This window comes from Etheostoma cragini, chromosome 2 (assembly GCF_013103735.1).
Source record: "Etheostoma cragini isolate CJK2018 chromosome 2, CSU_Ecrag_1.0, whole genome shotgun sequence".
In the NCBI taxonomy this organism is placed as follows: domain Eukaryota; kingdom Metazoa; phylum Chordata; class Actinopteri; order Perciformes; family Percidae; genus Etheostoma; species Etheostoma cragini.
Window position 1 is genome coordinate 6564981 of NC_048408.1, and position 13139 is coordinate 6578119.

Below are 13139 nucleotides of genomic sequence, written 5' to 3' on the forward strand. Positions count from 1 at the left end.
TTTCGTTGGATATGAACGGATACAGCGGCATTGTGGACTGTGCGCGAGACTCCGTGGTGCTGCTCACGCAGGTGGCGGTTCTGTGCGCACGGTGCCATTTAATTACACACGCACGTGCGAGATCACATTCCAACCGACTATGGAGCGCGTGCCATGTTCCCAAGCTCTCAACATTTAGACACAACTGTCCCGTGAGCGTTGTGTATATCAATCTTTGGCTTCGCCAGCTATTGTTGCACTGCTAAGATATGTGATTAGCCTAAATACAGAAGCCTGTTTCTGATTAATAGCCTACTGGCATCTGTGAGTGATACCATCATGTCTGAGGGTCGGCCGCCGGGGTGAGAGGGGACCAGCAGGTGACATTTGGACGGCTGAGTGGACGTCTGATTAAAGCTTCCTAGCTTAATGCTTTAGAAATTCTAGAGAGTTTTCCTTCCAACAACCCATTTAGCTTCTAATTGACCACAGTGTTTCTTTGGCTCGTCCTTAATTTAGGAATGACGCAGCTGATTTAGCACACTCTGCATGCATGTGGCTTGTGCGCGCGCCTAAGCGGCTGCGCGCGTGCCCCGCCGCGCCGGTGAGAGCGAGACAGCAAAGAAAAAATTATGTTTTGACAGTCGGCGTGCTGAAAAACGGGTAATTAGCAAAATAGGCAAATGTGAATGTGCCGTGGTCGATCATTTCATGTGATATTTCACCGTCGATTAGCACTCATTGCCTTATAAGGAAAGACAGCCGTGCCTTTCTGCCATAGGCCGAGCGCTGCAGCCTGCACGTTAACCCTCTCACTGCTGAATTTTATTTGGTCCGACCGCAGGAAAACAATGCAACGAGGGCTTCATTTGACAATTTAAGCTTTCTATTTTGAAAGCAGTTCATCGAAAATGTATCCCTGCTGTAGGCTACATATAATTAATGAATATAAACAGCTGGATATAGGAACCAATGGCAGTAAGCAAAATGTGATCTGTAACCCTCTCTTTGTCCAACTATCATTGTAACCTTCGCTTTGCCTATAAAAACCTTGGGCTCTGTCATTTCGAATCAAAACTGCCAGAGGTCTGTGTGTCCATTCCACGCCAGGCCTAAGCGGGCTCATACCGTGAGTCACGTCTCCAAGTGATAACGGAACCGGCTGGTGCCTGTCATGCTGGGGCTCCGCAGTCAGAAATAACCCCGCTGGAGTTAAAACTGGCGACGTGAGAGCCCCGGCGGCCAGGGGATGCTGACCTACATTGGCTGCCACACAACCAGGGGCTATCGTTTAACACGGCGAAACCTATCCAGCAGAAAATCCCTACACGGTGGCTTCCATAATGTCATCTCTTTGTGTGACCCTGACTCACAGATGGGACATCTAGCTAGTCGTTGTAATGCGTCTAACATTCATCAACCGGGCTCTCCCTGCATTTTAACTTTACACGAGCAATGATTCATGGCGCCTTATCATCCTACAGAGGCGGCTCAATCCCAGACTGGCAGCGGTTGTTTTCCCAGGATTCCCCGGGATAGACGAGGCCTTGTTGTACGGCGGCCCGCGGGGTGAATCAAGTGTCGAACAGGCTCTGGCCTTGACGTTGGTTGGGCCTACCATTTGTTTTTGAGTAGAACAATTCGTTTTTTGACATTTAATGTCTTATAATTACAAGTGAACCCAGCTGCATCACGTGCCCAGCGTATAAATAGCCTACATTTTGGATAGTAGTAGTCCTGTAGGTCTGTAGGTGGAAGGCAAAGGGCTAGCTGCAGATGGAAAGGAGGCTAACCCAAACGAACCCGGCCTGTTTTGGGGATGGAAATACAGAATAAAGCAAAAGGCTTTGACAAGTTGCTACGTTTGAGTTAGTGAGCACGTTCAGGCCACCCCGGTTTAGGATCAAACGCGTTCGTCTTTCATAGCACCCTCTTGCAGCTGAATCTCGCTTGACATCCAGCTACACAAGAGGCATACGTGTTGCGTTCAGTGTCTCATCTAAGCTCGTACTTTGGAGAACCACATTTAGGGTTTTTGCAAATTTGCTTAGCTTGGATTGATACCAATGGATGGTGTGCGGATTCCTGTGCCATGGAAGTATAAATGTAGCTTTTTATTTTTAACCAAACACAACATTAACGAACACATTGACACACCTTGTCAACCAAAGAGGGTAGACCCTGTGACAGCAGCTGGAACAAAACAAACTTCACATTCTTCCATGGTAGTAAGCTGGATAGCCTTTAACAATTGTGTTTTCTGCAAAGCAAAGAATAAGTGTGTGTGTGCGTAATATATTAGAGAATTTATGCAGAGACTGACTAAAGGTGAAATATGACAGTGGTTCCCAAACTTTTTAATGTCAAGGACTCCTAAACTGACACACATTGAACCACGACATTGTGTCATTGTGGCACGGGCGACCCCCCTGGAACTCACTCAAGGTCCTCTGGGGGCCCCTGGATCCCACTTTGGGAATCCCTAAAATAATGAGTTAAAATGCAAAAAAAAAGCTAATTTATAGGTCTTAAAAAAAGTCAAACCACAAGCTAAATAATCCACATTAATACAATTCAATCGTGTGGGCTGTAACCAGTTGTTGCCATGGCTCCTCACTTATTCCCACACCTAAATGTTTTCATAGAAACATCTGTCTTTTCCATCTTTTCCTACAGTAAAACTATTTAAATATCGCTGATATGCCACCAAAGTCGTGATTACACTTTTCCGATAGTGCCTGAAAGCAGCCCCTGGCACCGCCTCCTCGGCTGACGTCACGCCAACGGCTATTTGCATGAAGTGTTTTCTAGCTGCAGTTTCGACTCGTCTGCAGAACGAGTCTCTCCGAGGGGAAAGCGAGGGAAGAGGCGCAGTGAAAATAGGAGGAGGAGGGGGGCACTTGTGTTTCACATCAGTGGAGCAGCAGGAAGAAAAAAAAAAACGGCTTGAAAAAGAGGATAAGGTGTCGGATCGCAAAAAGAAAAAAAAGCAGAGGGAAAGAACACAACAGCTGCTACTCTTGTATCGGAAAATGGAGCTACCCGCCGCGGGAGAGCACGTCTTTGCGGTGGAGAGCATCGAGAAGAAGCGCAGCAGAAAGGTTTGTCACAAGAGCACTGAAGGACATTTTTACACACACGCACATGGAAACAAGGAGCATTTCTCTTTGCTTTAACCTTCACCTTCTTCCGAACTACATGTTGTTGTTTTCGTTAGCTCATTTGTATTGTGACGGTGCGATGCAGAGTGCATTTTGCTGCGTGAAGTAACGTTGCGCTAATGATTCTCTGCATTCACAGGGGAGGTTTGAGTACTTGGTCAAGTGGCGAGGATGGTCCCCAAAGTAAGTCGGACCCCTTTTTATTTATTTGATTAACACGTAACCATATTCATAATGATAACATTCAAATAAGAAGTGTGTGAATGTTTGCATCAGTGCGAGAGTGGGCGCGCATATGGGCGGTTGCGCGTTCTTGCTTTGGGCGCTCGACGCGTTGGCCTCGATGATGGATGTGGTTTTACAATGTATGCAATCCCCAGTGTATCAATTAAAGCAAGACATGTCTATAATTGAACCTTCTGTTCAAGAAATGTTCATATATCCACAGTTGAGTGGAGGCTGGGCCTTCCACCACTAACACCCCGACAGCCGCGCGTAAAAGTTACACATGATTTATTACACGTGCATCCACAGGGAGTGCAAGTGTCTCAGCATGTTGTTCGCACATCTACATGCCTACATATATCAGCTAAGGGAGGATTTATAAGGCTAGGGGCAACACTAACTGTCTATCCATGCCATTAGGCACGTGTCCCCCCTGCTCACTTTGTGCTCTCTTAATAGATACAACACGTGGGAACCAGAGGAAAACATCCTGGACCCAAGACTGCTTGATGCTTTCCAAGACAGGTGAGTTAAATTGGATAAAACAACCTCACAAGTGTTGGGATGCACAATGTAAATTACACAATAACACAAACCGGTTTATATTTCCAGTTTTCTACATTTCCACTTTGCACACTTTGTCTGTTACTCATCCACTTTTCCAGGAACTCTGTATGTTTGTAGTCGGGAACTCTGCTGCCTGGTCCCCCTATCTGGATAATCCCATGTTGATAATAAACTAGCTAGCCTACATTATGTGAAGAAACCCAGCGGCTGGGGGTTTGGATTAGGATTAACACTGCTGTCATGAGAGGGTCAGGTTAGGGTTAATCTCAGGTCAGGGTTACCAGAGCAAACTGTGACACTCTGTTGCATCTACTTTCTGTCACCTGATAGTTGTTTGAGTGTCAGCATCAGGTTATGCCTAAGTGCTCCCTGCTGTCCCACCATCCAGTCACCAGATGCACCTGTGTCATCCTCCGTAAGACATGGCAACCCACTGCATCACCCAAAAACAAATTATTATTATTATTGCTTATGCTAAATGCTAAATTTACCAAAAAAAGCTCTGTTTAGTTAGTAACTAATTTGGCAGATTCATTATTTTTCCGGACTTTACTCATGTGCACCATTATGTATGCAGAAATGTTTGAAGACAAGCAAAACACTTTACTTTGAATAATAACCTATGTGTGGCCTTTCTTTTTCACAAAAATGTTAGTTAAAATGATAAAATAACTACCTACTTCTCCCTCACTGAAAAATCCAAAAGCTATGACTACATGAACATAGTTCATTTTAAAAGTTCAATATGAGACCTAATTTGTCTCTTACTTGACTAAAATGTTCATTTAAGTTTTTAAAAATGACCCTACTTGTAAATTGCATGTTGCACCATCATTGGCTATTAACCCTCCTGTTGTCCTCTGGTCAACTTTGACCCGTTTTTCAAAAAGTTTCTACATCAGAAATGTGGATTTCTTTCAATCAATCATGTCAAACGATGTACTGTGCATGGTTCCATATAATGTAAAATAAATGATCAGTTCACTACTTTCATTAAAGCTCCCACATTATAATTATTTTCAGCTTCATAATTGTATTTTGAGATTATACCAGAATAGGTTTACATGGTTTCATTTTCAAAAAACACCATATATTGTTGTTGTACTGCACATTGCTGCAGATGTTTTCACCCTGTGTGTTTAGGGCTCGGTCTTAGTTACAGAGTGAGACATCTCACTTCTATACTATCTTTGTTGGGAGTCACACATGCGCAGTAGCTAGGTTAGATGACATCAGCTAGATAACTGTTTCTCCTACTTTAGTCAGTCCAAGGCAGGATTAGCTGGGAGACTTCTTCTAGACGAGGGACACTTGTGGAATACAGGCAGAACAGGGACAGGAAGTAGTTCTTTTGGATATTATGGTCAACTAGTGTGTTGTAGCAGTGTTTTGGCATTGAGACTGAGCTAGCATGCTAGCGCCAGCATGTGCTACAGTTAGCCACCTCGTCTCGGGTAGTGACGTAGAAAGCCGTGCAGATTTTGAACAGCTCACCCGGAGACTGAAGGCAGAGGACATTCAGAAACCATATCTCACTCAAAACAGCAGGGATAAGTTTTTTCTAAGTTTGTGTGCGTGTGAAAGCACTTTGTTTTTCATATTTTTCATAATATGGGTATTTGAAATTTTTGAGTTTAATTCAATTTTATATAATTGGAAGAAAGTAATTTATATAACAATGTTGAAAATAGCTTCAAGAACATTGGTAAAAGTGACCTAAACATTGAGGAAAGCTTAGAAAACATCAGGGATTTTCATATTTTGACCCAGAAAAACACGTCGACGGGACACAAGGGTTAAACACAAATGAATGTCAAAAAACGTCTTAAACTCAGATTGAATTCATAGATAGATGGGCTTTAATAATCTCAAACTGGGAATTTATTGTGTAACAGCAGCAAGTTACACAAACCTACAGAAAATACCAGAAATAAGTAAGATTTAAAAAAAAAAAGACAATTACTCCAAAATTACACTTAGAACAATGAAAACAATGTACCAATATATGCAACCTAAAAGAACTATACAACAAATATATTAAGGTGAACAGAGAAATGTTCTCCCTTCAGCAGTTGGATGGGGATCAGCCTTCTAGTGTCAAACACATCTTACATCATCCTGCACAGTGAAGGTCCAACATCCTACTGTTGTAACATTAAGCCAGATGCATTTTTAGAGTGGTTGGGGACTAAATTATAGTACACATCTTTTCTTAATCTGATCATGATGTAGTGGAAAGGCAGGAGAAAGTGGAGATTGTGTGAATTTGCGGAGATCTAAATATCAGCTTAGTGGCCGTCTCAATGTCTAACCAGAGCAACTTCCTCATGTTCTCTATTAGTAAAAAGACTATGTGTCCATGGTCTTCAAAGTGGGCTACTCTGGTAAAATGAGCTGCTTGGCTAATTGCTAAATAGCCTGTTGAGTGACTGACCACCAGACAGCGCCACATGAAGGACAGTGTAACTGAATTTCTTTGATGCGTGTTGTGTTAAACTGTCCCTGGCTTTTCTCCTTGCCTCCCTCACCTTTCGCTTGCAGCAACCTTTTGGGCGCAGGTCACACGTTAAAGCGACCCACCGACGTCACTCTGTCTGTTTTGGCAATTACCTCTCTCTTTTTTTCGTATTCTTTTTTTTTTTTTTTTAAAGAGGAGAGCTTTTATTGAAACTAATTGCACGTTTCTCTGGGGAGCCAAATCGTCTGAATTCCAGGCTATGAAAATACACCGAGTCGTCATTGTAATTAGATGTGAGGGAGGAGGGTGGGGGAGGGGACTGACATCACTCCTGTCTGCGGTATTGAGTTACTGCCTCGGAGAGACTTGCATGGAGACGGAGGAAAGCAAAGGGAAGTCGGAGAGGGGCTGGCCTTTATCTTCTCCTGCGGATCCAGACATTACACGGGCTATTAGTGTCATTTAGGGTGGAAGAAGCCTCATTTGAAGCCACTGTTGAGCTTTTTTAGGACAAGTGTTACGAGGTAACAAAAGGCTCTGTGAAAAGGTAAATGCATAACAATGGGGGGGTGCTCCTTTTAATGCGTGCTGAATGAATTTAATCCTTGCATCAGGAAGTGTAACTGCAACCTATAACATGGACTCAGTGTTTCCTAATTGAGCCTGAGGAAGACACCCGTGACGTTGTGTTGCCATGCAACAGCAACTCATCTCTGCTAGATAGTTTCACTGATTGGCTGCTGTTTTCCTCTCCCACAGGGAACGCCAGGAGCAGCTGATGGGATATCGCAAGAGAGGACCCAAGCCCAAGCACCTCCTGGTTCAGGTGAGAAGATACTGACACTGAACACTAACCTCAATAATGTTAACGATGAATTGCAGCTATGCTTAAGATCTGTTTTCTTGCATGTTTTCCTCTCAAATCCAAGGTGCCAATATAGACAAAGTGTTGATTTTCAGATACAGGGGCAGATTTAATATTGCACTCCCATAGAGTTGGAGGCACATTTATACAATGATGGTCGGATTTTAAGCAGCAAAAGGCAGTGTTATTCCGACTTTTAGTCACAAGACTGGGTCAAGCTCTGGGAATGTTGTATTCTCAACACACCTAGTGAGGACTGCAGTTGTTTTGTTCTATATGTATAAACCTAATCACTGTAATTCCGCGCTAACACTGAAATCACTTCTGGCGCTGAGTTGTTGCGGAGATGTGAAATGCGGAGAAATGTGAAATTGGCAACCATGTATTTCTGTTGTGGTCCGAGCTATCTGACGTGTCTGCTGTGCTTACTTCCTGTCCTGTGTGGCTTTGCTAAACCAAATCTAGCGTTCGGACCAGCAGCATGTCACCGCCAGTCTGACAGACTCCTAGTTTGTGTGGTGTCAGTTTCTTTAGTATGTGGCCCAACAGGTAAATGAGCTCTCCAACCTAACGTTAGTGAATGTGTTGACATAGCAAAGCATCAAACATGCATTCAAGATGAATGAGATGAGTACATCCAGTTGTTCCTCGTGCCCGTTTGCTCAGCGATGGTACATTTTATGTACGAGAAGTTACTGGAAACAAACATTGTGACTGGGTCTGTAGCTTTTAAGTCTCAGCTGACACAGCTGTCCTAACTGATGACATCATCAGGGTTTTCACAGTATTGCCCACCCCATGATGAGATAACTTGATCTTCAGTGTAAAGACCCTTTAACTTAGGTGTTGGGAGTGCTAGAACATGAATGACAATATTTTTAGGGACCAGTTCGCTGACCTAAAGGTGGCAGCTAACTGCATGTGACTCGTACATTAAGTACATCAATCAGCAATCCAAAAGGCCAGGGGAACCCCTCAGAGGAGCCTTTTTGTTCCTCCCAGGAGGGTGTTGGTGGTAACACATGGGATAAAGTCAGTGACGGGACACAAAGCAGCCAGTGACATTCCTCGGAGCTGAGGTCACAGCCACAGGAGACACTTTGAAATGGCACCGCGAGGGCCAGGCCGGTGGCTAAAGGAGCCGCACGGGAGCTGTGGGAGGCCTGTGTGAACATGGAGCGGGGCCCCTGAAACAAACGCTGTGCTTCAGAAGAGCCCCGCACACATTCCAAGCACTGTTTCATCAGTGCCACTCCTGGGCCCCAAAGAACCATGGCTTTTTGTTGGTGCCTGACACATGTGTAGATACAAGTTTAACCATTCATCAAATGCCCAACCGAGAGGGATGTGCTTTAGGGCTGCACCATATGAGGAAAATATGCAATAACGTTGTTTAATATCGCGATATAACTAAACAGATGTGTACTTGATTAATTTAAAGCAAATGAAAGGAAATCATTTCCAGCATTCTTTCATTGAACACATTGACCCTTGAACCGAATATAAAAGGCAGCACTAAAACAAGATTTTTTAATGTGGAGTTTTCTACTTTCTTTCAACACACACTAAAAGTGTCTCTCGCAATATGTCGCAGCCATTTGCGATGCGTTTATTGCGCCAGTAGATATTGTGGTGATGATGATGATAAAAAAATATATATACACAGTATATTGTGCAGCACTAATTCACTTTACTTTAAATACTTCTGTAAAAAAAAAAAACACCAGAAAATCAATCCAATCCACTTTTTTATATAGCATGATTTCCAAAGGTTTCCAAAGTCATGGACAAAGGATAATACAGAATAAATAGATAGCACAATAACAAATATAAGGTACAATAAAATAAATACAATAAAATGCACTGCCAGCATACGGTAAAGGTATACACATAAGATCAACACTCTACCTGGTGTTAAAAGCCAATGAAGAGTGAACACATACAAGTATCTGGGCGTTGTTTTTAACAACAGGCTAACATGGTCTGATCATGTTGACTCATTGATGAAAAAATTAAGTCCACGGGTCTACTGTATGAGGAAGTTGCAGTCCTTTTTAATGTGAACACGGGTGTGGTTAAAATGTTTTTTATGTCAGTCATATGTAGTGTTTGGCGTTACTGTGTGGTGGGGTGGGGGGGAAATGCTGGGTTAACTGAGAAGGCCAGAATTGATAGAGTGACTAAAGGGCTGGGAAAATGGTGGGAGAGTTAAATACAGTTAATCAGGTATATAACGATCATCTGGTAAAAATGACTCAGAAAATAACGAGGGACCCGGGTCACCCTCTTCATGGTAATCTGTCCTGCAGGGTCATAGAGCGTAGTGGTAGGCTAAGACCTCCGGTGACACAAACTGGGCGGTATGCTCTTTCTTTCATCCCTCAGGCTATTGGACAGCACAACAAGCACTTTAAACGTACATTTGTATGAGTTTTTATTTTTATTTTTTTATTTTTCATTGTATTTATGTATAATATTTTAGTGTATTTGTTGTATTGTATTTAAATTCTCTAGTTTTTATGGGTAAGATGGCGAGTGTGAGCACTGTAAATTCCATTTTTATGGATGAAATAAACCTGACTTGAAAAGAGGTGGGTTTTAAAATGAGACCGAGAGGAGGCCTGTCTAATGTGCAAAATCCACAATACTTCATGTAATATTGATGGAGGTGTATGTTATTTTGCTTTTTCTAATGACACAAATTACTGTCTGGTTGCACAGGTTCCTTCTTTCGCCCGGAGATCCAGTATTCTGGCGGACCTTCATGAGGCGTCCCTGGACGAGGACAGCTGTCAGAAGCCCAGCCCCATCCAGATGCTCCGCCCCCAGGCCCAGCAGTACCAGCTGAACAGCAAGAAGCACCACCCGTACCAGCCGCTGTGCAGGGAGCGCGAGGCCGAGCAGCAGGCCAACGGCAAGAAGTTCTACTATCAGCTCAACAGCAAGAAGCACCACCACTACCAGCCGGACCTCAAGGGCCACGAGCCCATATTCGCCAAACCCCGAGAGGTAAAAGCTCCGGAGCTGGCTAACAAGGGCTACAACCTTCCCCCGGTGCTGCAGCAAAAGTGGGTCAGGGACAAGGACTCAGGCTGCCTGACCAAAGTCAAGGATATTACCATGGAGCTGAAGAAGCTTCCAGCAGACCTCAATGGCCGCAAAGAGCCGGAGACGGCCAGACCTAAAGAGGACGCTTTAGCGCAGTCTAACGGTGTCAGCAACGGGAAGCTAAAGATCGTGAAGAACAAAAACAAGAACGGGCGGATTGTTATAGTCATGAGCAAGTACATGGAAAACGGAATGAAAGGGGCCAAGGTTAAAAACGGCGATTCTGAAACTGGCGAAAAGCCCTCGCAAGGAACGGACACCAGTGCCGAGAACCACATTGAGAAGATGAAGCTCGTCAAGAAGCTCGGCCTCATGAATGGATTTTCCAAAAGCCCCAAAGACAAACCAAGGGTTCCCAGTTCTGGATTAAACGGACACTGCCCCAGTGCCCCGAAGCCAACTGTGACGGAACAGGATAAACATGTCGGGGTCAGGGGTCAGGGGCAGCTTTCAGCCGATCAGCCTTTACAATTGACAACCGAGCCTAATCTGTTCGCCCTGCCTTCGGAGAGGGGAGTTGCCTCCCCACTGGACAAAAAAGGAAGCCAAGGTGGATTTCACGGAGGGAAGCGACACCTCTGTGACACAGACAGCGAGGAGCATGGGAGTAGTAAGAGGTTTGTGACTTCCAGGAGTATTGACGCTCCTAACACGGTGTCCTCACCCTCCCAAAGCATCAGCATGGACCAAAACGGACACCAGAGTCCCATCGGACTGCAGGACTGCGGGTATGCAGACCAAGAGGAGCCGATTGACTTGAGCATTGTCAAGTCCAGGCCTAACCAGCCTACCCAGCCTGAAACACACCCACAGGCTCCGGCTGTAACACAAGCTACAACACATGCACAGGATGAAACAGACACACAAACACAAACAGAGGCCCAGCCCTGGACTGAAACACAAAAAACTGCAGAGGAGGAGAACGTCACTGCTTTGTCTGTCTCTGACCAGGACAAGAGAAAAGAGGAGACATTTCCCTCTTTCCAGCCTTTCCTTGGGAATATAGTGATCACAGACATTACTACAAACTGCCTCACGGTCACGTTTAAGGAATACATCAAAGTGTAATTCAACTGGGTACCAACTGTATAAATGTAAATAAGAGATATTTGTATTTTCAGATGTTTGAATGTACAACTGGCCCCTTGATGTTTTCATTTTTGTATAGTTCAGATAAAAAAAAATAGTCTTTTATTGCGTTATTTGCATATTTCTTCTTCTGAGCTCTTTGTTGTTATTGCTGGAGCTTTTGTCACATGCAGTATCTAATTTCAGCTATTTTGAAAATTAAAATGCCAAATTAGGTCAAATAAATGTCTAAACTTTGATTAAAGATGCACTTAACTTGTAAATACTCAGTAATTTGATTATACACTCAACTGTCTGCATCTCAGATAAGGTTAAACAAATGTAGGCTGTATGGGCAATTTTGGAAGGAAGAAACTGTATTGAAACATGGTAATTTACACTGTGTGTGTGTGTGTGTGTGTGTGTGTGTCTGTGTGAACAGATGGACAGATTTAAACAAGGATGCATGCTGCTTGGACAGATTATGCTATTAGGCATGCTTAAACAAGCAGATAAAGTAAAATGAAGCGCCTTTATGTTGATAAATGGGATTATCATTGTTAAAAAGGAAAATGAAAGATTATTAATGGTTAATGTTTGATTCATGCTCCTTTTTTATTTGATCTCCGTTCAAAGGTAAAGTGTGTTTTGCGTCATGCATCTCGAGATCCGATACTGAGCACAAGTCACTTCCATTAAGACGGCAGATATACAACTCTGTTCTTCTATTTATTGTATGTTTTCTAGCAGTGCAGTAACTTAAACTGGCTCTTTTTTCACTTGACGTATATCATTCACCAATCTCTGTTAACACTGCCTGTCTAGCTGTGTAATCCAATAGATTAGTACCACCAGCTGCGTGCTCCATTAATCAACTTTTTCATGTTTCCGTCCTCTGCCTCCCTGACATCGAGGCATTCGAGGCTATACACAGTTATGTATGGGACTGAATGGATTGTGTTTGTGTCATATTTTGAGTGACTTTTGCAACATCGCAGTAATTAAAAGTATGTAAAAGCACACATTCTTGTTATAATCAGATCTGTTCCCTTGTGTCATACATGCCCTCTGTCCTTTTATTTCCGCAATCCCTTCCAGCACTATATGATCTGAGGTGCAATGAACTGCTCTGTGAGAACGATGATTAGATGCACTTTTGTTGTTTTTGTGTGCAGACTCAATAAAATGAAAGCTTCCTATGATACATTTTGCAATAATAAAAACTGTTTGCAAGTGACATGGACTTGTGTGCATAATGTGTTACTTTTTAGACGGACATAATCCTCTAGACCCTCGGGGCTGGTATCCTGTGCGTCTTTGGCTTTCCACGGAGAATAAAAGTTTTTAACTGGAAAGAGTGGGTCGCTGCTATAATGCTCTTAAATGGCCATCCTTACCTCCGAAGTTGCTAAGTGTGTGTGTGTGTGTGTGTGTGTTGTGGGCCGTGAGGATTATTAGTTATTTTCAGATGGACTGCCCGGACCATGCAGCTATCTGCCCGCTGTGTGTAGCGACAGCTAGGCCAGGACTCAGATGGAAAGCAACGTCTTTCCATATGTGGCAAAACAGTGCTTTCATGTGAAACTTTAACAACAAATTCAATAGAGGATTAAAACCTGAAATGTCAGTTTGAGGTATAATTCTGGTAGTGTGGTGAAATAAACGTTACAGGTAGGTTGTGTGTTAACGTTGTTAAATAAGGATATGG

General features: G+C 43.4%; 1 protein-coding gene across 1 annotated transcript; it reads left to right on the top strand.

Annotated features, from left to right (window-relative positions):
• The first annotated feature begins 2758 nt into the window (after positions 1-2758).
• On the top strand, positions 2759-12668 carry LOC117960078 (E3 SUMO-protein ligase CBX4-like). Its single transcript, XM_034897634.1, has 5 exons — positions 2759-3080; positions 3280-3323; positions 3825-3890; positions 7150-7216; positions 9977-12668. The coding sequence occupies exons 1-5, from the start codon at positions 2775-2777 to the stop codon at positions 11429-11431; spliced, it is 1938 nt and encodes a 645-aa protein (XP_034753525.1). The 5' UTR covers positions 2759-2774; the 3' UTR covers positions 11432-12668.
• Positions 12669-13139: the final 471 nt, after the last annotated feature.

Excerpts from the sequence above, each read along its gene's own strand:
- LOC117960078 (XM_034897634.1), top strand. The coding sequence starts at position 2,775 with ATGAAGTGTTTTCTAGCTGCAGTTTCGACTCGTCTGCAGAACGAGTCT. Across the intron at positions 3,081-3,279 it reads AGAAGAAGCGCAGCAGAAAG|GGGAGGTTTGAGTACTTGGT; the intron begins GTTTGTCACAAG and ends CTGCATTCACAG. Across the intron at positions 3,891-7,149 it reads CTTGATGCTTTCCAAGACAG|GGAACGCCAGGAGCAGCTGA; the intron begins GTGAGTTAAATT and ends CCTCTCCCACAG.